The 24,371-nt window shown below is 52.5% G+C and overlaps 1 protein-coding gene across 1 annotated transcript in view; it reads left to right on the top strand.

Annotated features, from left to right (window-relative positions):
* The first annotated feature begins 929 nt into the window (after positions 1–929).
* The window catches only part of GARNL3 (GTPase activating Rap/RanGAP domain like 3), a 152,340-nt gene continuing 128,898 nt past the window's right edge, over positions 930–24,371 (top strand). The window contains exon 1 of the mRNA XM_062208494.1: positions 930–1,093. Coding sequence (XP_062064478.1) covers positions 951–1,093 — 143 coding nt within the window. The 5' untranslated portion in view covers positions 930–950. The remainder of the gene's footprint in view (positions 1,094–24,371) is intronic.

Here is a 24,371-nt window from a genome sequence, read left to right as displayed (position 1 = left end):
CTGGCCCTTTCGCCTTTTACCCCGTCACAGGCCTCTGAAGAAGACATCACAAAGAGTCCCTCCGGACCAAAGTGTTCTGTGAGACTGCTTTTTATTTTGGCTTTCCCTCTGCCAAGCAGTCGCACTTGGTTGGCTTATCTGTCGTTTGAGGTCGAGGTGAGTGGAGATGCTGCTAATTGGCTTAGGAAACCATTGTGGCAGGGGCCTGGTGCCTCACTTCCTACGCGGCACCCCCCCCCCCCCCCACCGCAGACCTCTTCCATGCACCCTCAGAGAAGGCAGCAGGCAGGCTTCAGGGACGCATTTCTCCATTTGTCCGTTTCCATGAGCAGTCCACATGTTGCTTCCTCAGGCATCCACAGTGCAAGGCTACACGCCATTACTCCTCAACACAGGTTTGGGTCCTTTGTGTCTCCGGTGTTATTTGCCAGACTAGCCTCTTTGCATGGCTTTTTTTTAAAATTGGACGTTAGGAGATAAACCCAGCACTCCTGAGCTGCCCAGGGGTCATGGTCATGAAGTCCCACACTAGCTATTCCCTGGGAACCTTGTGGACATAGCTTCCCTTGCCAGGTCAGTATTTCCTTGTTCTAAATAAGTTTGCAATTGTTTGAAACTTGCTCCCCATCCTTAGGCCCCAGTGACTTGGCCACATGGATGGCTTACCTCACTGCCGAGGGAGGGGTAGGATCTGTGTGGTTCAGGGCACGATGCCCTCCTCACACCTGGTGGGCACCACTTTGTGCAGCGAGGTAGTGGTGCAGCCCCAGTGGTACTCCTGGAGGAGGGAGGGCCTTGGCGTCTCCCTCCTCGAGCTTGTGAACGGGGCTGGTCTTGGGGTAGGAGTGCCGGCGCCAGGCCGGCGACTGGCCTGCCGTTCTTCTGTGTTTCTCAGTGCCTGTCCCAACTCCTTCTGCTTCAGTACAGCACCTCAGCCTCCAGGCCCACTGATGGATCCGCTGACCAAGGGGTCCTGTGGGAGTCAGATGGCCCAAACCCTTCTCTGGAAAGCAAAGTCATCTCTCTCCTTCGGCATCCAGCCCCTTCAGACGTGGCCAGCGAAAGACCCCGAACTAGAGTCCCAGGTCAACCTGTAAGTAAGTAAGAGAAGCGTCGTTCCGGTTTGCGCTCCTGCCCGGTGTACCTGGAAGGCCCTTAGTGCTCAGGGAGCGTACATGCTTCACCTGTGGGGCGCAGGGGAGGAGATGGCATTTTGTTCTTAATGATATCTTATTCATCTGGCAGCAAAAAATAAATTCAGATCCTGTCTCCAGGGGTCTTACAGCTTAGGGGAGAGCCAGCCACAAATTAACACTAAGAAATTACAAGCTGTGAACTGTGTGGCCTGGATGCAATCAACATTTACCGAATGCCTTCTACGAGGGTACTTCAAAAAGTTCATGACAAAAATGTAGTTCAAAGAGAGGCTTATTTTGGTGCGGAATTTTTTGGAAATCCGTGGTCAACATCGTTGGTGGTCCCAGCATGCTATAGGGGGAGTGAGGGGGTCCCAGCATCAGATGTCCGAGGCGAGGGGTGGGAGAGGGCTGAGCTTCCTTCTCCCCTAATTCCTCGTTAGAAGAGGCATTGTGCGTCCAGAGGGGCTGGCGATAACCCGAGGCCCCTGGCCTGGGAGCTGGGCTGGAGGCCATCACCGCCTACCTGACCCGCAGCCTCCTTTGTAGACTACAAGTCCCACAGTGCACCAGGCGGTGACGTGTAAAGGGGGCGGGCCGGACTGCTGGAGAGCCTATGAGGCACAGGGCAGCAACCCGGCCGGTCGGCTTCCAGTTGTTATTGGTGGATCTGCTTAGGGGTGGGACCGGGACCTGGTAATTGGCAGCCGCAGGGCCGGCAGCGCGGCGGCGAGAACGGAACGGAGCGAGGGTTTAGGGGTGCGAGGGTCCCGGTGGCTGTCAGCTGGCTGGGACCCATCCGAGCACCGGTTTTCCTCGTGGAGGAGCCGAGTGGCCAGTTCCTAAGGTGTGTCCCTCGCCCGCCAGGCTCGCCAAGTGGCCTTGGGTGGAGTCAGGCCTCAGAGTGGACTCCAGGGTCTGGCCAGGTTTGAAACTTGATTCCTGCGGAGCCAGATGTCGGATTCTCTGGAGAATGGACCAGGAAAGATGTGTCTTTAAGAACCACTGCCATTTTGTGGGCAACGCATTCAAGTGTTTCTTAGTCAGCGACACTGCCCAAACATCTTAAATGTGCCTTCTCATTTAGTCTTCCCAGAAACCCAGGGAGGGGCCGCTGTTCCCTGCGCCTTATGATAAGGAAGCTGAGGCCTCGAAAGACTGGGAGACTTGGCCAAGGCACGCAGCTTATAAGTGACAGGGCAGGGGTTTGAACCTACATCTAACTCCAGTGCCCACCTCGACCATGCTGCATCTGGTGTGTCATCAGGAGAAAAGTGTTTATGGAATGTCCATGTCCACAGGGCATTTGATATTGTTATGAAAATAGTCCAGTGCTAGACACCAAGGAGGTGGGCCAGCCCCGAACTGGGCCCGCGTCGGGTCCACAGTAATGCAAACCCCCGCTCCCGGCCAGGAGAGGCTTCTGGCCCCGAGTCAGCCTCTGTGGGGCACCTGTGTGCTGTGCTGGGCCTTCTGCCAGGCACTGAGGATGGAAAGAAGATGTCTCCTTCCAGATCAAGTCGGGGCAGCCCCAGATGTCTCAGGGGACAACATACTCAAAATGCGGGGGCCGTCCCGGGCAGAGGTGGGAGAGGCCTTCCCGGACAGAGGAGACTGGATGTGCAAAGAGCAGCAGCAGCAAGGCACTGTTGCCGGGGGTGGGGGGATGCGGGAACCTTGAGCGCAGTGGCTTAGCTGTGCTTCTTGGGGAGTGGTGGGCAGCGAGCCTGGGAGGGCAGAGAGCCGCTGAGCCACTGGGCAGTGGGGGCCGTTGATGTTGGCTCTAGGCCGGGACATGGATGATCAGATTTGCGTGTGGGGAAGGTAACTGGTGTCAGTGGGCAGATGGTTGCAGTAGGATATGGCTGGTGGCCTGGAGTCCTACTCGAGCGAGAGACGTTACCGTGGGAGATAGGGTTCTGGGGGGGTGGCAGGCATGATGCGGCTGATTGGAGGACTTTAGCGAGACGTCAGAGCAGCCCTGGTGAACGTGTGGTTGTGGGGTAAGGAAGAGAGCGTGGGAGTTTTGACTAGGGCAGCTGATTGTTAACAAGAGGGTCCTGAGACCAGAGCACAAAACCCCCGATAGACGAAGACGAAGGTCACGAGATAAATGCCGTCAGGTCTGAAAAGGGACATGGCTACATAGTTAGGGGTAGAGAGTACTTAGGGAAGTCTTGAGTAGTGTAAAATGGGCCCTGAAAAAGGAATAGGACCTTCCTACTTTTCTTTTTCTTAGGTAGATTTATTTTTAAAGATTTACTTATTTATTTGAAAGACAGAGTTACAGAGAGGGAGTGAGACACAAAGAGAGATCTTCCATCCATTGGTTCACTCCCCAAATGGCTGCGATGGCCAGGGCTGGGCCAAACCAAAGCCAGGAGCCTGGAGCTTCTTCCAGCTCTCCTACATGTGGTACAGAGGCCCAAGCACTTGGGTCATCTTCCGCTGCTCTCCCAGGCACAGGAGCAGGAAACTGGATCAGAAATGGGGCAGCCGGGTCTTGAACTAGCTCCCATATGAGATGCCGGAATCACAGGCGGCAGTTTTTACCCACCATGCGCCGGGCCGTTGTTTGCCTTTTTTGTGGGGGGTGATGAAAGGTCTGGAAAGTCAATCTGGGGCACAGATTGTGGAAGATCTACTGGGTCCTGGGCATGTCGGGGGGTGGGGGGCTCTGAATGGTTTTCAAGACAGGCAAGTAATGGTTTGAGTTCTGCCTTAGAGAAGTTCATTTCACAGCTGTGTTCAGTGAAGAGGCCAGTTAACAGGTGGACTGTGGTGGGGCTTGTTGGTTGTAAGTGACAGAGACCCAGCTCAGATTGGCTGAGGCCAAAAAGGAGAGTGCACGGGTTCATGTGACCAAACTACAGAAAGAAAGGGAGGCTCCGGCATAGGGATGACCAGATGCAAAGCCCGAATGCCACCAGGTCGGAGGCTTTCTCCCGCCCTGCCACCCCCAGGCCCTGTCTCAGCTCTGCTCTCTACCGCGGGGCCTTCTTGGCTCCTACCGCTGTGTGTTTCACCATGCAGCAGGCCACGTGACCTACCGCAGCCTGGGGTCTGTCCTCACAGCCCTGCAACTTGAGAGGGAGAGTCTTTCCCATCAGCTAGAAGGACCCCGGAGAAGGCCCCCAGCTGCCTAGCCTGGACCTGGGGGCGGCTGCTCCCAGGGGAGGAGCAGGTCCTTCTTGTCTGTCCTTGTGAATGGACCAAAAGGAACAGTCAGGGGCTGGTGAACTGGGTCACGGAAGCTGGTGGGGCACAGCCTGTAGCTGGTCACAAAAATAACTCAGGAAGCCTTTTCAAAGACATTAGTCGTGGGACCTATTAGGATGCCTGTGGGTGGGACCTGGGAACCAGGCTTAAGGTGCTGAGCACAACAGAAAGTTTGAAGATCAAAACAGCGCTGGTGGCCGGCGCCGTGGCTCACTTGGCTAATCCTCTACCTGCGGCGCCGGCACACCGGGTTCTAGTCCCGGTCGGGGCGCCGGATTCTGTCCCGGTTGCTCCTCTGCCAGCCCAGCAGTGGAGGATGGCCCAAGTGCTTGGGCCCTGCATCTGCATGGGAGACCAGGAGAAGCACCTGGCTCCTGGCTTCGGGTCGGCACAGCGCCGGCCGTAGCGGCCATTTGGGGGGTGAACCAATGGAAAGAAAGACCTTCTGTCTCTCTCCCTCTGTCTAAATCTGCCTGTCAAAAAAACAAAAACAAAACAGCGCTGGTGGTCGCCCTGGAGCGGTAGGAAGCCGTGGAGCACCTTTGAGGTCGCAGTTCGCACTGGGGAGGGAGACAAAGGCAGATTGCGAGGCTTCCTGATGCAGCCCCCGTGTGGCTTTGCTCGGGGCTTACAGGGGACAGTTCCTCCATCGGGGAGTCAGCCCAGCATGACTGGAGAAGGCAAAGGAAGGTGTCAGGAAGGCGGTCCTTCAGGCCCGGGAGGTCAGCCACAAGGGGAGAGAAAATAGTTGGCAAAGATTTTAGTCTCACAGAATTATCGGCAAATTATTCCCTGCTATCCGTCCGTCCTATGGTCAATTACAACATCCTCAGTAAAGCTAGATGTCTTTCAAAGTCTATTTCCAGCTAAATTTCTTCTACTAGGCTGAATTAGCAAAAGTGTACCTTCCTGTCTTTTGAGGGAAATGGGTGTGCGTGTTAAAGAGCGTGTCCCCCAGGCATTATACAAACACCAGGCAAGCTTTATGCTTTCAAATGCTTTGGAAGACCTAGTTGGCCCCGAGTGACAGGACACTTTGTCTTAGAACACACTGCTGGATAGTGAGCGTCCAGGTTTCCGGTGAGGGGAAGTTCTGTTCCCCCACCTTTCTATTTCCGTGGAGAAACTTCTCCATCCATGGAGAAAGAGGTCGGGTGGCTAACTCGCCCCTTCCCCCTTTCCACAGCGGGAAGGCCAGCTTTTCAAATAGGGCCAGAAACCCTCAGGAGACCTGTGTGATTCGGGTGAAGACGATGGGGTGCTGTAACCCCTAGAAATCCCGCAGTGACACTGGTTCTGTATCGTCTCAAATGGGCAGAGCTTTCTGTGAGTGGGGATCACAGACCTATTGAGAGTCATCAAAGTTATGCAGGTGACCCCCCCACACACACATCATGCAGCAGCTAACATACTCTTTCAGGTGAATTAGATTGGAAATGGAGAGCATTCTACATCAAGGAAAATAACGAAACAGGCCAGCGCTGTGGCATAGTGGGTTAAGCTGTACCTGTGGCGCCAGCATCCCATATGGGCACCGGTTCAAGTCCTGGCTGCTCCTCTTCTAATCCAGCTCCCTGCTGATGTGCCTGGGAAAGCAGTAGAAGATGGCCCAAGGGGGACCCCAAAGGAGCTCCTAGCTTCAGATCGGCCCAGCTCCAGCTATTGCGGCCATTTGAGGAGTGAACCAACGATGGAAGACCTTTTTCTCTCTCTCTCTCTCTCTCTCTGTGTAATTCTGTCTTTCAAACAAATAAATAAATCTTTTTTTTTTTTTTAAATAATGAAACAATGATACACCCGTATGGGGGTGGTATATCTCTGAGAGTTTAATCCAGTGGACTTCAGATCTGGCCTCATGTTCAAGTCCTTTGGAGAGCTTTTAAGAAGTTACACTCCGGGGGTGTGGTTGCCAAAAGAGCTTGTACATTATCTTGCCTCCTATTTCCTGAGTCTTCGAGAGGCAGGTGTGCACGTCCATCTGTCCCTGTTCCCTGCTGGAGCCTGGCGGTCATGAGACAGCAGTTCCCCTGGCAACCCCAGGCAGTGTCTGCCCCTCTACAGACCCGACTCTCCTTCTAGAGGGTTGTTCCGAGGTCTGAACTCAGGGAAGGTGGTAGGAAGCCTGTTTGGCTACAAAAGTCAGTCTCGTTTGCCAATGAAACCCTGACGGTAAGGACTTCCATGTTCTGATCTGCATTCGCCTAATTCCTGTCACTAATTCTCAACTGATTCCAAACACACAGAGAGAGGGGTTGATCTGTTGATAAGCTCCCAGCGCTCCAGCAGTCCTGAGCCAGGTGAGGACTTGTGGGGTCAGCCTGCCTGCTCTCGGATTATTCCCTTGTTCTTCCCTGTTCTTAACAAGTTTTTAAAAGTTTATTTTCATTTTATTTGGAAGGTAGAGAGCTAGAGATCTTCCATCTGTTGGTTCACTCCCCTAATTCTAGGCAGGCCGAAACCAAGAGCCAAGAGCCCAATCCAGGTCTCCCTCCTGAGTACAGGGACTCAAGTATTTGAGCCATCACCTGCTCCCTCCCAGGGTACACATCAGCAGGAAGCTGGATTGGAAAGAGAGTAGCTGGTATTTGACAAGCTCTCCAGTGTGGGGTGCAGATGTCCTAAGCAGTGTCTTTTAAAAAAAATGTTTGATAGGCAGAGTGAGAGAGAGAGAGAGAGAGAGAGAGAGAGAGAGAGAGAGAGGTTGATCTACCATCCATGTGTTCACTCTTCAAATGGCTGCAATGATCAGGGCTGGGACAGGCTGAAGCCAGGAGCCAGGAGCTTCTTCCAGATCTCCCACATGGGTGGCAGAGGCCCAGGGACTTGGACCATCCTCTGCTGCTTTCCCAGCCACATTAGCAGGGAGCTGGATGGGAAGTGGAGCAACCAAGACTTGAACTGATGCCCATATGGGATGCCAGCACTGCAGGCCGTGGCTTAACCTGCTGTGCCACAGCATGGGCCCCTAAGCAGCATCTCAACTACTGCACCAAATGCCCACCTTCTTCCCTGTCTTACAGGGTGCCTGGCAAGCAGAAGGTGCTCACTAAGTATTTTTGGGGGTGTCATTTAGGAGAATTCAAGCATGCATGCCAGGTATCGCTTCTGGAGCAATGGCGGTCTAAGCCCAGAGGACATGGAACTGGAGAGCGGAGCAAGAAAGGAAGACATGGAATTCTGCAGATATTCTCACATGCAAAATGACATGTACCGGTTATAAATGCAGTGTTACAGGGAAAGATTAAGAACCATTTTACTAGGGGATTGATTAAATAAAATATGATGGAGTAATGTGTAACCATAAGAAAGAATACACGTTTCTGTTATTTTTTTAAAAATATTTATTTAAGGCCGACGCCGTGGCTCACTAGGCTAATCCTCCGCCTGCGGCGCTGGCACACCAGGTTCTAGTCCTGGTCCGGGCGCCAGATTCTGTCCCGGTTGCTCCTCTTCCTGTCCAGCTCTCTGCCGTGGCCCGGGAGTGCAGTGGAGGATGGCCCAAGTCCTTGGGTACTGCACCTGCATGGGAGACCAGGAGAAGCACCTGGCTCCTGGCTTCAGATCAGTGCGGTGCGCCAGCCGCAGCGGCCATTGGGGGATGAACCAACGGAAAAGGAAGACCTTTCTCTCTCTCTCACTGTCCACTCTGCCTGTTAAAAAAATATATATTTATTTATTTATCTGAGAGGTAGAGTTATAGACAGAAGGAGAGACAGAGAGAAAGGTCTTATATCTGCTGGTCTACTCCATAAGTGGCCGCAACAGCCAGAGCTGGACTGATCCGAAGCCAGGATCCAGGAGCTTCTTCTGGATCTCCCACATGGGTGCAGGGGCCCAAGCACTTGAGCCATCTTCCACTGCTTCCCCAGGCCATAAGACAGAGCTGGATCGGAAGAGGAACAGCCGAGACAGGACCTGGCTCCCATATGGATGCCAGCACCACGGGTGGAGGCTTAGCCCGCTATGCCACAGTGCCAGCCCCATGTTTTTGGTATTGATTTGAAAAGATCACCAAGACACACCAGGTGAAATAATAGCTGGAGGCTGGAGTGGGGTTCTGGGTAGTGTGCTGCCATTTGGGGAAACAAAGCGGAACGTGGAGTATGCATCTCTTGCTCTATAAATGCCTACAGCACCTCTGGTGCGTGCAGGCAACTGGGCCCAGGAGGTGAGGAAACCTTCCCCTCACGGCCTGGTGTGCCCTTCAGTTTTGAACCAAGAGAGTGCATTGTCTCTTCAGAGTGAAATATGGGTATCCAGACACAGCCATACATTTTTCAGAAGCAACCCTGTGGCAGGGCCAGGCGACCAATGAGATGGTGGAGGTGAGAAAAGACATGAGTGGTGGCTCTGAACTCGGGTAGGAAGAGGGTGGCAGTTCTGCTGGCCAGGACAGGAATGCAAGAAGTGGGCGTGAGCCTGCTCTGGGGCACCTCATGTTTGGGGGACCGCTACGGTGTCCCTGGATCTAAGTCCGGCAACTGTCAGTCTGAGCTTACAGTTGGGGAGAGAGAGTTGGAGGTTTGGCTCAGGGGTCAACCGGACAGAGGTAATACCCAAGAACTCAGGAGCGGTGAGGTCCCCGGGAAGGGTGGCAGCCTGGATTGCCGGGAGGGGAGGTCCATCTCCACCAGTCCAAGTGCTGTGGGGTCAAAGACGCAGCCTGCAGGCACGCGGCAGGACTCCGGGCTGCTGCCCTGCGGCTTCCGCTTCTCTGTAAAGACCCCCTGGCCCCTTTCTGATGCTCGGCTCACTGCTGAGCTCAGCCTCCACCGCTGAAATAACTGCTAACAGCAGGCACTGTCCTCCAGGAAGTTGTGCCGTTACTAAGAATTGTATTCCTGTGACTATTCAAGTCTCCAGTTCTTTCAAATTTTGTATTCCTGAAGGACCAGCAACCCATTTTTGATGCTCACCTCATCTCAAAGAACAGGACAGATCATGGGAAGGACACACTATAAATAGGAATTAGGTAGTTTTTCCTCTTTTTAATCAGTATTTTCAAGAGACAGAAGGCCATAGCGTAGGCCACCCTGCCCTAAATTCGCCTTAGCCAGCACTCATTTATATTAATCCCGTTGCTGCCTTAGAGACAGACTGGTCATTTTCTTGTCATACCCTACAGTAATCGTGCTCTTAGCTTCGCTGCACTGCAGCCTGTATCCCACTATGGGTGCCGTGTGTGGTATTTGGCTTCTTTTGAAGAACTTCCCGCCTTCCCTCACCTCACCTCTTTGGGTCACCCTTGGTTGGTTTCACCATTTCATTTTCTTTTTTTTAAGATTTATTTTATTTATTTGAAAGTCAGAGTCACACAGAGAGAGAAGGAGAGGCAGAGAAAGAGAGAGAGAGGTCCTCCTTCCACTGGTTCACTCTCCAGTTGGCTGCAACGGCCGGAGCTGCACAGATCCGAGGCCAGGAGCCAGGAGCTTCTTCCAGGTCTCCTACATGGGTGCAGGGGCCCAAGGACTTGGGCCATCTTCTACTGCTTTCTTAGGCCACAGCAGAGAGCTGGATCGGAAGAGGAGCAGCTGGGTCTAAAACTAGCACCCACAAGGGATGCTGGCACTGCAGGCAGTGGCCCCACCCCCTACACCACAGCGCCGGCCCCATCACCGTTTCGTTTTCTTTGCAACCTATCTCTGAATCAGAAGAGCTTAGTGAACATTTCAGAAAATCTTCCAGGACGACAGTTGGACCTTAAAAGCCCACAGTAAGCGGCTTTCCTTCCACACGGCGTGAATGTGCCTGGGACGAAGCAGCGCAGATAGCAGAGTGGACCTAGCTCTGCCCAGAAACCTAGAATGAGACCCTGAGATCATTTACAGAGTGACTTCCCCCTCTCCTGGGTTACCTAAGGCAAAGCTCGCATCCGTTCCACAGACATTCGTTTTTCACAAATTGGTATCGGCCATGAGAGGCGTCAACATACGCCACCCCAAACTAGGCCACTCTGGCATAAGTATCGATGTGAGCAGACGGGGTTGAGCAAAGGGAAAGAAAACCCTCATTTCTCCCCATGTCGAGTAAGAGCAGGGCAGAGCTTCCCCCTTGGGAAGGTGTCCCCGCTCCTCTCCCGGGCCATCAGGAAGGGACGGGTTGTTGAAGGCACCGCGTGAACCTGCACCAGCTACCATGCTGAGAGCCCGCTCTGCCGTTCGTGCCCACGTTTTGCTTCCTGCAGAGTACCGCCCTTGGAAGCCCAGAGCCCCTCTCCTTTGTCCGGTGCCTTCTCCACAGTCCACTGCCCTCTGTTAAAGTCGCGGAGAAGCCCCCAAGTCCAACTGCTCCTGTGAGTTTTCATTTCTTGTCTGTGGACCCCTCATGCTGGTAAAATTAAACATAGAGTTTATTTGCCTTTTCGCTTGCTCATCTGTCTCTTGGCAGTTTAATTTGCAGGCATCAAGAACGGAGCAAAAGATTTAAACAAAAGTGTCTCCTGCCTGGTAACTGTGCCTCTGCAGCGAGGACATTTAGGCTGTGGCAAATTCTGCTTAGGCTCTGGTGTTTCCCTGGTTTTATCCTCTGTGTTGTTGTGTTGTCAGGTGCTGCTTCCTGAGAGAGGCCAGGGGGCTCAGCCTCTGTTTTTTCAAATGTTTACTGTACTCAGACTATACGCCAGATAAGTGCTTCATATGCCTGTCGTCGTTAAATCCCAAAGAAAAGTCCTATTTATCAGCACTTGCAGAATTAATTCATTGATCCGGCCCCTCTATACAGCTGCGTGAATTGAGGCCCAGAAGGGGAGGTTTGTCGCCAGGGTAAGAGAGTGAGTTCATGATGGGTTGGACAAGGTTGACTGGCTATGTGGAAACATCTCTGGGTGTGTATCGTCTCTACTCATTGGATGCCAATTTATTTCAGTTTAAGTTCAGGATTCTATTATTTTCTTTGCATAACTTTTAAGATTTTTTTGTTTGAGTTCTCCTTTAAATGTAATAAAATGCTCTTTAGCTTAAGTAGGACAGTTGGCTGAGCTTTGAGAGGCTGACTTTTACTGTTACGGTGCAGTCAGTCCCTCCTCCCCGTATGTACTGTTTATTCGGAGTTGCCAGTCACAAGACATAGACGTCAGCTTCGTGATGAACTGACAGCCAGTGAGCCGTGCCACCATTTGTCCGTGGTGATGGTTCCCATAGCGTTTTCTTTGCTCATTCATATTACTGGCATTATATTAACCTATAAAATGAACTTTCTGAGATTAATGTGAGGCAGTTACCTACAGTATTTTGATGGCTGGCTAAAAGCGAATGTCATGGGGCCAGCGTTGTGGTGTCGTCAGGTGAGCCTCTGCACCACAGGGGCCATCATCTCATGTGGGCACAAGTTTGAGTCCTGTCCGCTCCACTTCTGATACAGCTGCCTGCTAACCTGGGAAGCAATGGAGGATGACCCAAGTGCTTGGGCCCTTGCACCCCCATGGGAAACCCCGAAGAAGCTCCTGGCTCCTGGTTTTGGATTGCTCCAGCTCTGCCTGGTGCAACTATCTGGGGAGTGAAATAGTGGATAGAAGATCTCTCTGTGTCTCTCCCCCTCTGTGTGTGTAACTCTGCCTCTCCAATAAGTAAATATTTTTAAAAATGTCATAAATATGCTAAATCAGGCAGCTCAGTTCAGCCATCAGTGGGATTGTGGTCATAAGGATCGTCTCTCCCGATCCCAGAGAAAGTTATGAAGCGGTCTGCATATTTACGCTGTCCCGCTGTAGGCAGCTGCCGAGTATAGCTGATCCACCCTCCCAGGTTACCCAGCTTCCTGTAAAGAAGAAAAACCTAAGGGACATGATAGCTTTCCTTGGACATTCGAAGGGCTTTCCTGTAGAAGTGACCTTAATTTGTCTTATTTGACCCCAAAGGGTTAACTGGCTTATTTTCTCTCATCTATCTGTCTATCCCTCCCTCCCGTGTTCAACAAAATCCTACAAAGAGCTAACTCCCTGCCAGCTGTTGTGTTACGTGCTAAGGTTACAGCCTTGACCAGAAGCAACAGGGAACCTGCTGTTTTGAGGCTTCAGTTCTAGTGGGGAGGCAGATGTTGATCCAGTACGCTCTGTAATTCCCGGTCTGGAGGGAAGGGGTCCAGAAGAAGGAGGAGGAGGGGTTTGAAGAGAGCATTCTAGGTCCCAAAGTGAGAAGCAGCTCCGCAAGTTGGTTGGGAAGGAAGAGAGGCAGCCTGGCTGGAGGGCTCCGGGGAGGGGCGGTGGTGCCAGACTTGACAGGTGCACGGGGGTGTGTGAGTGAGGATGCGATGTCAGGAAATGGAAGGGTGTGGACGTGGGACCAGCTGGTGGAGATTTGGCTGTGATAGATTTCAACTGAATACAGAAAAGAACTGTGTAACGGGAAGAAGGAGAACCCCGGGACGCAGTGTTTCTTATGATGAGCAGGGGGTAGGCAGGCACTCGAGCGCTGTTTGTCAGATACGGGGAGAGGGCACACAGTCGCACGTGCTGGACTGGACGCTGATGGACGTCTGGTCTCTGGGCCTGGAAGTCTCTCAGAGTCTCTACCCACGCGGTGAGGGTGATGGAGATGAGGTGGTTTCTGGGATTTTGTAGAGGAGCTGCCTGCCATTAGCGCCCATGGGTGAGAAATGGGTCTGCCTGTGCGTCTTGGTCCGCTGTCACAGAACCACAGAAGGAAGGCATTCCGTTAAAAATTCAGATGCTTGGATCCCTCTCCTGAGGATTCTGATTGAGGAGGTCTGGGGTGGAAAGTGGGCATTTACATATTTAAATTAAGAATATTGTAAAAGCAAACTTGAAGACTTGCAGGGAACAATAGAGACTGGATGACTTCATGGTGGGGAAGCATTTCTTGAGTCAGAGAAACAAAGGCCATAAAGGAAGTGTGAGAATGTCTATGAAGAGTTTATAAACTTCTGCAGATCAGAAGTACTAGAAGCAAATAAAAAACCACACAGTCTGGAAGAAGGAATCTGCAATTTATTAGCCATAAAAGGGTTGGATTGGGGGCCAGCACTGTGACGTAGTAAGTTAAGCCTCCGCCTGCAGCACCAGCATCCTATAGGGGCACCAGTTCTAGTCCCGGCTGCTCCTCTTCCAATCCAGCTCTCTGCTGTGGCCTGGGGAAGCAGTAGAAGATGGCCCAAGTGCTTGGGCCCCTGCACCCATGTGGGAGACCTGGAAGAAGCTCCTGGCTCCTTGATCTTAAAAGGAGGTGGGATGGGGTTGGTATTCAGAATATGTATATCCTACAGATCAATTAGAAAAAGACCAACACACACACACAAAAGGGGCAAGGGACTTGGAACAGGGGAGTCATGAAAAGGTAGCCCAGATGGTTGATGAGCACAGTAGGATGTTTAGGCTGTTAAGCTATCAGGAGAGAGCAGATTAAAACTGTTCTCCAATGAGGCACCATTTCATATCCTTCCGACTGACCAAAACTAGTGTCTGACAGCCCCAAACAGAACTCATAAACTGCTCAGGGGAGAGAAAATTAGTGTACCTACTTTGGGCAGCAGAGTTGTCACTAGGTAGAAAAAAATGAAACGTGCTTTATCACCCTACAGTTCCACTGCTGGGTTATAATCCAGGGATATGATTGCACTTGTCTTGAAAGAGACTATAAAAGAATGTTTATTACAGCATTCTTTAAACAATCAGAAGCAACAAATATCTGACAGTCGGAGAACGCAGGACGTTATGCAGCAGTTTATGTGAGTGACAGAGCTGCTGGCATCACAGATCCCAGAAGCAGAATGTTCGTACAAAGCCGCTTGCAGGAAGATGGGCACGGTACAGTTGTCATTTGTATAAGTTTTTTTTTTTTTACAGATCTGTTTATTTGATGAGATGATAGATGGTGCGTTAGGATATACCTGTGCAACAGTTGCTGTTCACAGAACATTCAGCTCTGCACATGGAGTCATTCTGCGTGCTTCTGGATTATCAATGTAGTCTCTCTCTCTTTTTTTTTTTTTTTTTTTGACAGGCAGAGTAGACAGTGAGAGAGAGAGAGAGAGAGAAAGGTCTTCCTTTGCCGTTGATTCACCCCCCAATGGCCGCTGCGGCCAGCGCACTGCGCTGATCCAAAGCCAGGAGCCAGGTGCTTCTCCTGATCTCCCATGGGGTGCAGGGCCCAAGCACTTGGGCCATCCTCCACTGCCTTCCCGGGCCACAGCAGAGAGCTGGCCTGGAAGAGGAGCAACCGGGACAGAATCCGGCGCCCCGACCGGGACTAGAACCCTGTGTGCCGGTGCCGCAGGCAGAGGGTTAGCCTAGTTGCCATGGCACCGGCCTATCAATGTAGTCTTGATTGTCTAAATTTTTAAGTTATTTATTGATTTACAAATAAATGACTTATTAAATGTTAAAAAAAAAAGATTTGTTTATTTAAGAGGCAGAGTTACAGGCAGAGAGAAGGAGAGACAGAGAGATCTTTCACCCACTGGTTCACTCCACAAATGGCTGCAACGGCCAGGGCTGGGCTGCTCAGGAGCCAGGAGCTCCCGTGTCTTCCACAGGGATGCAGGGACCCAAGCACTTGGGCCGTCTTCTACTGCTTTCCCAGGCCACAGCAGAGAGCTGGATGGGAAGAGGAATAAACAGGACTCGAACCGGCACCCATGTGGGATGCCGGTACAGAGGCTTAACCTACTATGCCACAGGGCCGGCCCCCAATTTGTGCAAAATTCTAAAATATGCTGAATAATGCTGTATAGTGTGTATATTTAAGTCCACAGTAAAAATAGAAAAATCTGAGCAGGAAGTGTAAGCCCAAGCTAGTGATTGTTTCAGAGAGGGAGAGGTGAAAATGGGGTCGGGGAGCCGGCGCCGCGGCTCACTAGGCTAATCCTCCGCCTTGCGGCGCCGGCACACCCCGATCCTGTTCCGGTTGCCTCTCTTCCAGGCCAGCTCTCTGCTGTGGCCAGGGAGTGCAGTGGAGGATGGCCCAAGTGCTTGGGTCCTGCACCCCATGGGAGATCAGGAGAAGCACCTGGCTCCTGCCATCGGATCAGTGCGGTGCGCCGGCCGCAGCGCGCTACCGCGGCGGCCATTGGAGGGTGAACCAACGGCAAAGGAAGACCTTTCTCTCTGTCTCTCTCTCTCTCACACTGTCCACTCTGCCTGTCAAAAAAAAAAAAATGGGGTCGGGAAAAGATACACAGGATTTCCAGTCAGTCTCTCTCTCGCTCTCTTTTAAAGATTTATTTATTTATTTGAAAGCAAAAGTTATAGAGAGAGAGGTCTTCCATCTGCTGGTTCACTCCTCAAATGGCTGCTACAGCTAGGGCTGGGCCAGGCTGAAGCCAGGAGCCGGGAGCTGCTTCTGAGTCTCCCACACAGGTGCAAGGGCCCAAGCACTTGGGCTATCTTCTACTGCTTTCCCAGGCCGTTAGCAAGGAGCTGATTTGATGGTCTTATACCGGCGCCCATATGAGATGCTGGCATCGTAGGCAGCGGCCCCTTCAGTGTAGTTATTTACTGTTCTGTGTCTTGAAATATTTCATGGTGAAACAAACTAGAAGGGGAAAAAAATCCAGATGATTCTGATATATAGCTAGATCTAGAATGAGTGTTTCTCAATTTCAACGTGTATATGCATCCCCGGGAGATCTTGTTAACATGCTGGTTCTGTTCCATTAGGTCTGGAGTGGGGCCTGAGGCCCTGTGTGCATGTATTTATTCTTTGCAATGATTTATATGTATATTTCAAAGGCAGAGTTATCGAGAGAGGAAGAGAGAGAGATAGAGGTCTTGCATCTGCTGGTTCACTCCCCAGATGGCTGCAGTGACTGGGGCTGGGCCTGAGACTCCTGTTTCTACCCAGCGCAGGCCCAGGGACTACACTGAGCAGCGGGGGTCGGAGTCTTGGATCTGACCATCTAGGGACCCAGAGAAGCACTTGCAGCTTCCAGGTCTGGGTGCAGTGGGTGGCAGATCTCGTGAACTGGAGACTTGGAGCCCCGGAGGAGACGGCCTCGGGAGGGGTTCCCCACAGAAGCAGGTGTGCCTGCAGGTGGTACATATGGTGGCTGCTGGTTTTCCCCTTACTTTCGGTTTCTGTCTGACACTTTCTGCTCATACATTTATAGATCCCACGTGGATCAGTGTTTCCCAAACCAAATTATACTGTGGGCTAGAAAACCCACAAGCCTTCGCCTCACACGAGAGGAGAAGCCAAGGTCAGTGCAAAGTGGGGAACAGGGGGAGCAGGCAGGCAGACACGGTGCTTCACAGGGGTCATCATCTGGGGCGCATTTCCCAGGTTTCTGGATGGTGGGTCTGGAGCTCAGAAGAGTGTGACAGACCCCCTCCCCCCACCAGGCTCCTGCTGTGGGCCACTACTCCGAAGGCTGCAGAAGTCACTTAAAAAAGGATGCAAAGGGACTGTTTGTGATTTACCAGGCTTGCTACATACAGGTGTGCTTTGCTTGCACAGTGCTGTTATTCCTATGAAATCCTGTTTTTCTTTCTTGCTGCACCACAGACTCTGGGACAGCAGGGTCCAAGCATCCCAGGGTCGGCACCCAGCACGGTTCCTGGTCCTCTTAGGTGCTCGGTAACTGAGTGTTGAATAAGTGAAAGAATTTTGACTCAGATTTTTTTTTTTTAGTTAAACTTTGTATCTTGAGATAATTTTAGACTCCTGTGCAGTTAGAAGAAATAACATAGAGAGAGCCCATCACCAAGTTCCCCCAGTGGTAGCATCTTGCATTACTGTCCTACAATATCACAGCCAGAAAATTGACATTTGTACCCTCCACTGGTCGTGTTTAGATTTCCCAGGATTGCACGCTTGGATCACGTGGAGGCCCCTGTGTCTGTCACCCCAGAGAACACAGAACAGTCCCATCCCCTCTGGGTCCCTCAGGTGGCCCCTCCTCCTGCTGTCACTCTGTCATTTCAGTGTCACCATGTAAATGGAATCCTACGGTAGGTAACCTCTCGGGATTGGCTTTTTCCACTCAGGATAGTTCTCCGGAGACTCACCCAGGTGGTTCCTTTTCACCGCTGAGTAGTATTCCCTGGTTTGGGTATGTCAGTTGAACAGTTTGTCCCTTGGAGAACGTCTGGATTGTCTCCAGTTCTTGTCTATTACGAATAAAGCTTCCGTGGGCATTTTTGTGCAGGTGTTTGTGAACACGTTCTCATTTCTCTGGGATAAAGATGTTTCGTTCTCTGAGGAACTACCAAACTGTTCTCCACGAAGGCTTGGCTTACGTGGTGCATCCTCACCTATAGGGTGCGAGCGAGCGGCTTGGTTCCTTTGCCTCCTCTCCTTCGTTTTGCCGGTTGCCAGTTTTCATTTTGGAGATAACGGTTTTCAAGGTCCCGGCAGAGAGCACTAGTGCAGGGAGCCTTCGGTGACTCATCCTAAGACTTTATGAATCCCAGAGAACCAGACTTATTCCAGGGGCACATGTCTGTGTCAGAAGCTTAGAGGACATCTAAATACCATAGGACCGATGCATTCCAGAATGTTAGAGAAAAGAGGGCTAGAATGAGAAATACGACCAGATAGTGGTGAAAATAGCGTCAAATATGCCGAAGGCGTGTCAGAGGATGTGTGCCGGTGGGGGCCGGATGGAGAGGAGAAGGTGACAGGAAGGAGCCCGCTGTGTCCCAGTGTGGCAAAGGAGAGCCGAGGTAAGCATTCGTTCAGCAAATGTCTGTTGAGTGACGTTCCTACACCGGGTGCTCTGAAAGACACATTGGGGCGTTGGATGTTCAAGGTAGACCAAGTTCCTGACAGGGTCACTGGCACTGAGCTAGTGACTGCCTTGTGCCCCACGACACGCTGAGCACCTTACGAATGCTTTTCGTCTCCCCATGGAGAAAGGTGTATTTTCAACCCTGTGTTACCAGCAGGGACGTGGGCTCAGAAAAGGGTAGCGTGCCCGAGGCCTCAGGGGTAGCGTGTGATGCGGCTGAAGGTCCGATCTAGGACTGTCTGCCCACTGTGTGAGAGGTGGGTCTCGCTAAGGGATGGTAAACCCAGGGTGCGGGCACAGGGAGCCCCAGAACACCTCCCAACAAGGGGCAATCATCAAGGGGCTCGGACTCCCGGACCCCTTGTCCTAAGGAGTGGTCCTGTGTCCTTGCTACTTCCTGGGGTCTTCTGTGCCTTCAGCAGAGGACAGAGCCCCCACCCCCCGGTTCTCCCGGTAGGCGTTAGCATGTGATCGCCTCTCTGCCTTCCCATGTCACTTGACTTCAGAAGCAGACAGCTGGTCCCCTATGTGCAATAAGCTGTTCTACTTCCTGTTGTTAGGAGGCCCTGGGCTCCCTCCAAGCCTAAATCTGTACCTGGCATGTCTTTCAGCTTTTCTGTCCTCAAAGAGGGGATCCCTCCCATCTGTCTCTTCCTGCCTGCTTGTCGGGGGGCTGAGGCCTTGCCCTGGAGTCCTGACATTGGCCTGCTTGTTGCTTCACACAACCCTCCTTGTCCGCGGACAGTCCCCTTTCTTGCCGTCGGCTTTAACCCTTCCAGAGGGCTGGAGGCTAAGGCCACTAAGGGCTGGATGGTGGGGTCTGACCAGCCCCGAGGGTGGGTCACAAATCTCGAGTGGGGACCCACGTAAGGAGGCGGGCCTCCCCACCCCCCTCCCGAGACAGCCTGCCAGCCTCTTTTGCCCTTATCCAGGTGCAGCAGCAGCGCTGGACTCTGGAAGAGATCCTCCACTTGCCAGGAGGCTGACAGAGATAGAGGCCGTCTGTCCCGTCTCCGTGTGGAGCTGGGATCTTTGCTGCCATCCCAGGCCATATGTAGAGGTTTAGCGCCGAGCTCCTCGGCTCTGTTCGCGCTTGCCGAGCGGATCCAGCATCCTCACACATCAATTTGCCAACACAGAAGGGTTTCTATTTAGAGCCGGACCACACTGCACGCGGGAGCTGGAAGCGCCCTGGGTCTCGGTTGCGCCTGCCTTGTCCTGACACCGTGCTCTTGCCAGGGTTCACGTCCCCTCCCCTGCCGTGACAACAGTGGGTCCCATGTCTGTGCTCGGTGAGGTCACCCTGCTAAGCGAGCACTCAGCCTGGAGGAGGCATGGTGCTGAGCTGCTGCCCTCAGCCCTGCCCTGGGCAGGCAGCAGCTTGGCCCTGGGGCGCCCTGTCTTCTGCAGCGGGGACTGGGGGAGAAGCGGTTTTATCTTAAACTCCTCAGAAAGTGAGCAGTCATTTATGCTGATCTCCCCTTCCCGGGTCTCAGGAGACCTGCGAAGGGGACTTCATCAGATTAGGAAGACCAGTTGTGACCGCTCTCACTCACTGACCGGCGCTGGGCTAAGAACTCGCTCTGCTTCTGCTTGCTTGTTCTTTATAACCCCGTTAGGCAATGGGTGTTGTCAACCACGTTTTATACATAAGAGACCTAATGCCCAGGAGGCCACGAATCCCCCGTCTATGGCTGGAGCTGCCACTCAAGGCCTACATTGCTCCCTTCCCCCTGGGAGAGCACCAGGCTTGCCCCTCCTCCTGGAACGGTGCGCAGCCTGGCCGTTTCTGAGTCACCTGGAAGAGCCATCTTTTCTGTGCACCCTCTGTTCCCTGGCCCCCACCCCGCACTGTTGTTAGAATCACGGAAGTACCGAATGAGGGATAGTGCCCGGGAGCCTGTACTTCCACGAAGCTCCCAATGGAGCGTAGTCTGAGAGACACCGCTCTGGAGTGTCTTCACTGAGGTGCTAGTCACAGGTTCCGGGTAGACCCAAAGCCAACAGTAGGGGCACCTGGGGCTGTAGTGCAGGGCTTGGCCCCTCTGGAAAGGGCCAGGGAGCAGACAGTCTGGGCTTTGGGAGTCATACGGACTTCTCGGCTCTGTGTTGTAACACAGAAAGCCTTAGATAGCCTGAAACCAATAGACATGGCTGTGTTCCAGTAAAACTTTGTTTTCAAGAAAAACAGGCCAGGGAGGGGCAGAGCAAGCATTTGACCTAGCAGTTGAGACACCTGGGTTCCATATCAGAATGCGTGGGTTTGATTCTTAGTTCTGGGTCCTGTGCTGGTTTCTGCTAACGCCGACCTGGGAGGCAGTGTCGATGGCTCAAGTGATTGGGTTCCTGCTGCCCACACAGGAAACCTGATTGCATTCCCAGCTGCTGCCTTTGGCCCAGCCCAGCTTGTCATTGCAGCATCTGGGGAGTCAACCCACACATGGGAACATGTCTCTCTCCCTCTCCCTCTCCCTCTCCCTCTCCCTCTCCCTCTCCCTCTCCCTCTCCTTCTCTCTCCCTCTCTCTGCCTCCCTCTCTCTTTCTCCCTCTCCCTCTATCTCTCCCTCCCTCTCTCTCCCTCTCTCTGCCTCCCTCTCTCTTTCTCCCTCTCCCTCTCTCTCTCTCCCTCTCCCTCTCCCTCTCCTTCTCCTTCTCTCTCCCTCTCTCTGCCTCCCTCTCTCTTTCTCCCTGTCCCTCTCTCTCAGATAAAAACCAAGCCCAGTCTGCTAACCTCTGATACAGTCACCCTGGCCCACCAGCCCCTGACAGCCTCCTTCTGTGGAGATAATTCTATACTTCTTCTGTTACCTCTGGAGAGTTGTATCGGTTAAAACGAAATGACCTATTGTAGTAGATAAACCCCGACTCATAATGATCTTTTCTTTTTTCTTTTTCTTTTCTTTTTTTTTGACAGGCTGAGTTAGACAGCAAGAGAGAGAGAGAGTCAGAGAGAAAGATCTTCCTTCCGTTGGTTCACCCCCCAAATGGCCACTATGGCCAGCGCGCCACACTGATCCGAAGCCAGGAGCCAGGTGCCTCTCCTGGTCTTCCATGCGGGTGTAAGGCCCAAGCACTTGGACCATCCTCCACTGCCTTCCCGGGCCACAGCAGAGAGCTGGACTGGAAGAGCAACCGGGACTGAATCCGGCACCCCAACCGGGACTAGAACCCAGGGTGCTGGCGCCGCAGGCAGAGGATTCGCCTAGTGAGCTGCGGCGCTGGCCCTCACAGTGATCTAAAACGAGGAAGACTACTTCTCATTCCTGGCACAGCCTCATTGAGGGCATTCCTTGTTGGAATCTCCTGTGTGGCATTTGAGAGTAAGACTCCTTTGCGTGCCATGTCTTACCCCTGGGTGTTCAGGGTCCTCTCCATTCAGCCAGTGGACGAGGAAGGAGACCCAGGACTGATCATTCATGAGCTATGTTCTGAGCTGGGTCTGGAAGAGGCACCCATCACTTTCACCCAGCTCTCACTGGTTAGAACTCTCACGACTTGGGGTCCAGAAACAGGGATTTTCAAGCCCACTGGTCTCTGGCATCTCGCTCTTCCCCTTTTTCTTTCCTTGAAAGCCATCCAGCGCTCTCCCAGGCTCACCTCTGCCTTGTGAGAAACCTTGCCGGGGTCAGCCAGCAGGAGCCAGCATGCCGCTTCACTGTGCTTCTCTCTAGCTAGTTCCCCTGGAGCCGTCGGCTCAGGAGGCACACGATCCGCCTCCTGAATTACGGCCGTGTCAGTGTTACCATGCATTCGGCTGCCACGTCATAGAGACCCCCATCTTTCCAGCCTTTGAAATCCGTTTCCTTCCTGGTTGGTGCCTGTCCACTAAGGCTGTGCCGTGGCCTTGAGGTTGTTGTTGCCATGGTGGCACCCCACTGCAAGATCCCCCCTTGATGAGTTTGGGGAACACAGAGGCACTGACAGGCAAACCCCAAGCCACCTGGATAATACAACTAAATGTTTATTTCTTGACCATACAAGACAGAAGTTCTGGTAAAGCTGTGGCCTTCTGCGTGTTCCTTCAGAGACCCAAGTTTCGCCCATTTTGAAGCCCTGCCCTCCTGTACATCCTTGTAGTCTTTCCACCCAGCCGAGGGCATGCCTGGAAGTGGTGCACCTGCTTCTGCCTGGATCGGCTGGCCAGAGCCCAGTCACGTGCTTTCGTGTACTGCGAGGGGCCTTGGGAGTGCAGTCCAGGGGCAAGCCCAGGAAGAAAGAACAGGTGCGGGCCTGTGCCTGGAGAGTCCGCCTCCTGGACCAGGGCTGTCAGCACTGGGGGACTAAAGGCCAGTTGCTCATCTGGGAGGATGACAACAGGCAGGCTGCCTCCGTGCTCACAGGGGAGCTGTCAGGCATTTGCTAATCAGATCCAGAGAAGCGCAAATACCTTCATTAGCATAGCGAGCATTTCCTGCATGCCCACTCTATGCCAGGCAGTGACCAGACCCCGGGGACTGGGAGGAGGACTCAGGTCCTCTGAGAGCTCTGGGTGATCCCCTCTGTTCCCAAGCTTTGTGCTCCCTGCATGGGGGAGCAGGAGAGGGGGTTGGAAGGACTTTTTAGCATGGCTGCTGTTCGTGCTCCAATGTCTGGAGAGACAAAGCCCATACAGTCCAGCCCGGTTCGCACCAAAGGGCGGCAGAGAGCAGCCGTTCTGCCTGTGGCCGCCCTGGTTTCATAGGGCGCTCTTTCCTTCTCTGAGGCCTCCAAGGGCCATGGTTGCTCCAGGGTGTAAGGGTGTCATCTTTCGTTGTTTGTTTCTTGCTGTTGGCAAAGTTAGGGAGCTGGCCCAGTGTCAGACTCGCCTGGGTGGTGCTGAGGGCAGCGGAGGCACCGCCCAGAGCCCCCCATCCTGCTCCTTTCATGCTCCCAGCCATTCCTGTTAGAAGCCGCTGCCGCCAATTGCATGGTGGGCCTGGCTGCCTCTGCAGCGGTGGGCTGCGATCCCGGCACACACAGCATTCAGGCAGCAGCCGCGGGGCTTCCGCTGTGTGCCGGCCCCCTGTCCCGGGTGTGGACACTCCTCTCTCTGGGTAACCCCGGGCCGCCGGGGAAGGACCCTGGCACTGATGTACGTGTAGGGCAGTGACAATGTTCCCCAGGCACTCAGAAGATGGGCACAGAGCGTGCATTTAACCCAGGCTGGAACAAGCCATGGAGGGACGTTTCTTACTCTCTTTAGGTGATATTTTTTTTTTAGGTGGAAAATGAGGTCGCTGGAGGCAGGAAGGTAGCCGGGACCCCTGCACAGCTGATTCAGTGAAGGCAGTGAGGACTACAAAAGGTTAAATTTCTCAGATCAGATTAATTCGGCCATCTCGGTGAAATGGTGGAGGCAGAATAGCATTAGACTCTCTAATCTCATTTCTCTCATGCTGTCTTCCTTGGAGCCTATCAGACAGAGTCCTGGCAGAGAGTCAGGCCTGTGGCTGCTACACATCACAGCCGGTCTCTGAGAGGGCTGTCATTTAGAAAATGTAGCCTACCTTGTAAGGAAGGATGAAAAGGTACTCGGCGCACCTCTCTCTTTGCATGTTAGATCCCGAATATTTTGAATATATTAAACCTGTAATTGTCTGTGTTTTGTTAGAGTTATTTGCATGACATATTAGAACCAAACTTAATATGACTATTTGTATTTTACGGCTCTCTGACGGTTCCTTGAGTACTGCCTGGGGTCCTAAATATGCTAATTAGTCAGGAAGAGCCGTGCCTTTTGAGTGTATAACTGTGCATTCAAGATGCAAATGCAGTGACAATTTTGCCCTTGTTTTAATTGCTCTTCAACAGTGCATGTGATTTGCTCAACTGCTTTAAGCCTTCTGTGTGTGTGTTGGTGGGGGGTAGGTATTAACTGCTGCTGTGTAAAAACTAAATATCCTTGGGGGTTAGGAATTGAGATTTTCTGTTAGTCCTGGTCTTTTTTTTTTTTTTTCATATAGCCACATCAAAATCTTAAAAAGGGGCAGGGGGGCAGGGCGGAGTGGGACCTACTGGGATTTTGAAGTTTTTTTCTCCTGCTTAAAATATAGCCTTAAATAATGCTGGTTATTTTTGTGTTGCATATTTGGGGCAAAGAGGCTCGCTTAAAGGAAAGACAATTGTAAGATCTAGTTCAGCAGCTCTGTCCCCGGCCTCAAGTCTACTGCAGGGCTTCTAAACCCTCTGGTTACGCAGAAATGAAATTATGAGGCACCAATAGCCTCGGACATTGCAATCGATTCCAAATGACTGAATATTTAATTCGATCACTGCCTCGACTTCCAGGGATGACTCGGGCGTTTTTCTCTTCGCTGAGGGCTCCATGAAAGCCAGGCTGTGCAATGGCTGCTGGGG

This window comes from Lepus europaeus, chromosome 12, assembly GCF_033115175.1.
Source record: "Lepus europaeus isolate LE1 chromosome 12, mLepTim1.pri, whole genome shotgun sequence".
Taxonomy (NCBI): domain Eukaryota; kingdom Metazoa; phylum Chordata; class Mammalia; order Lagomorpha; family Leporidae; genus Lepus; species Lepus europaeus.
The sequence above is the reverse complement of the archived record's forward strand: the minus strand, read 5'-3'. Positions and strand labels throughout refer to the sequence as shown.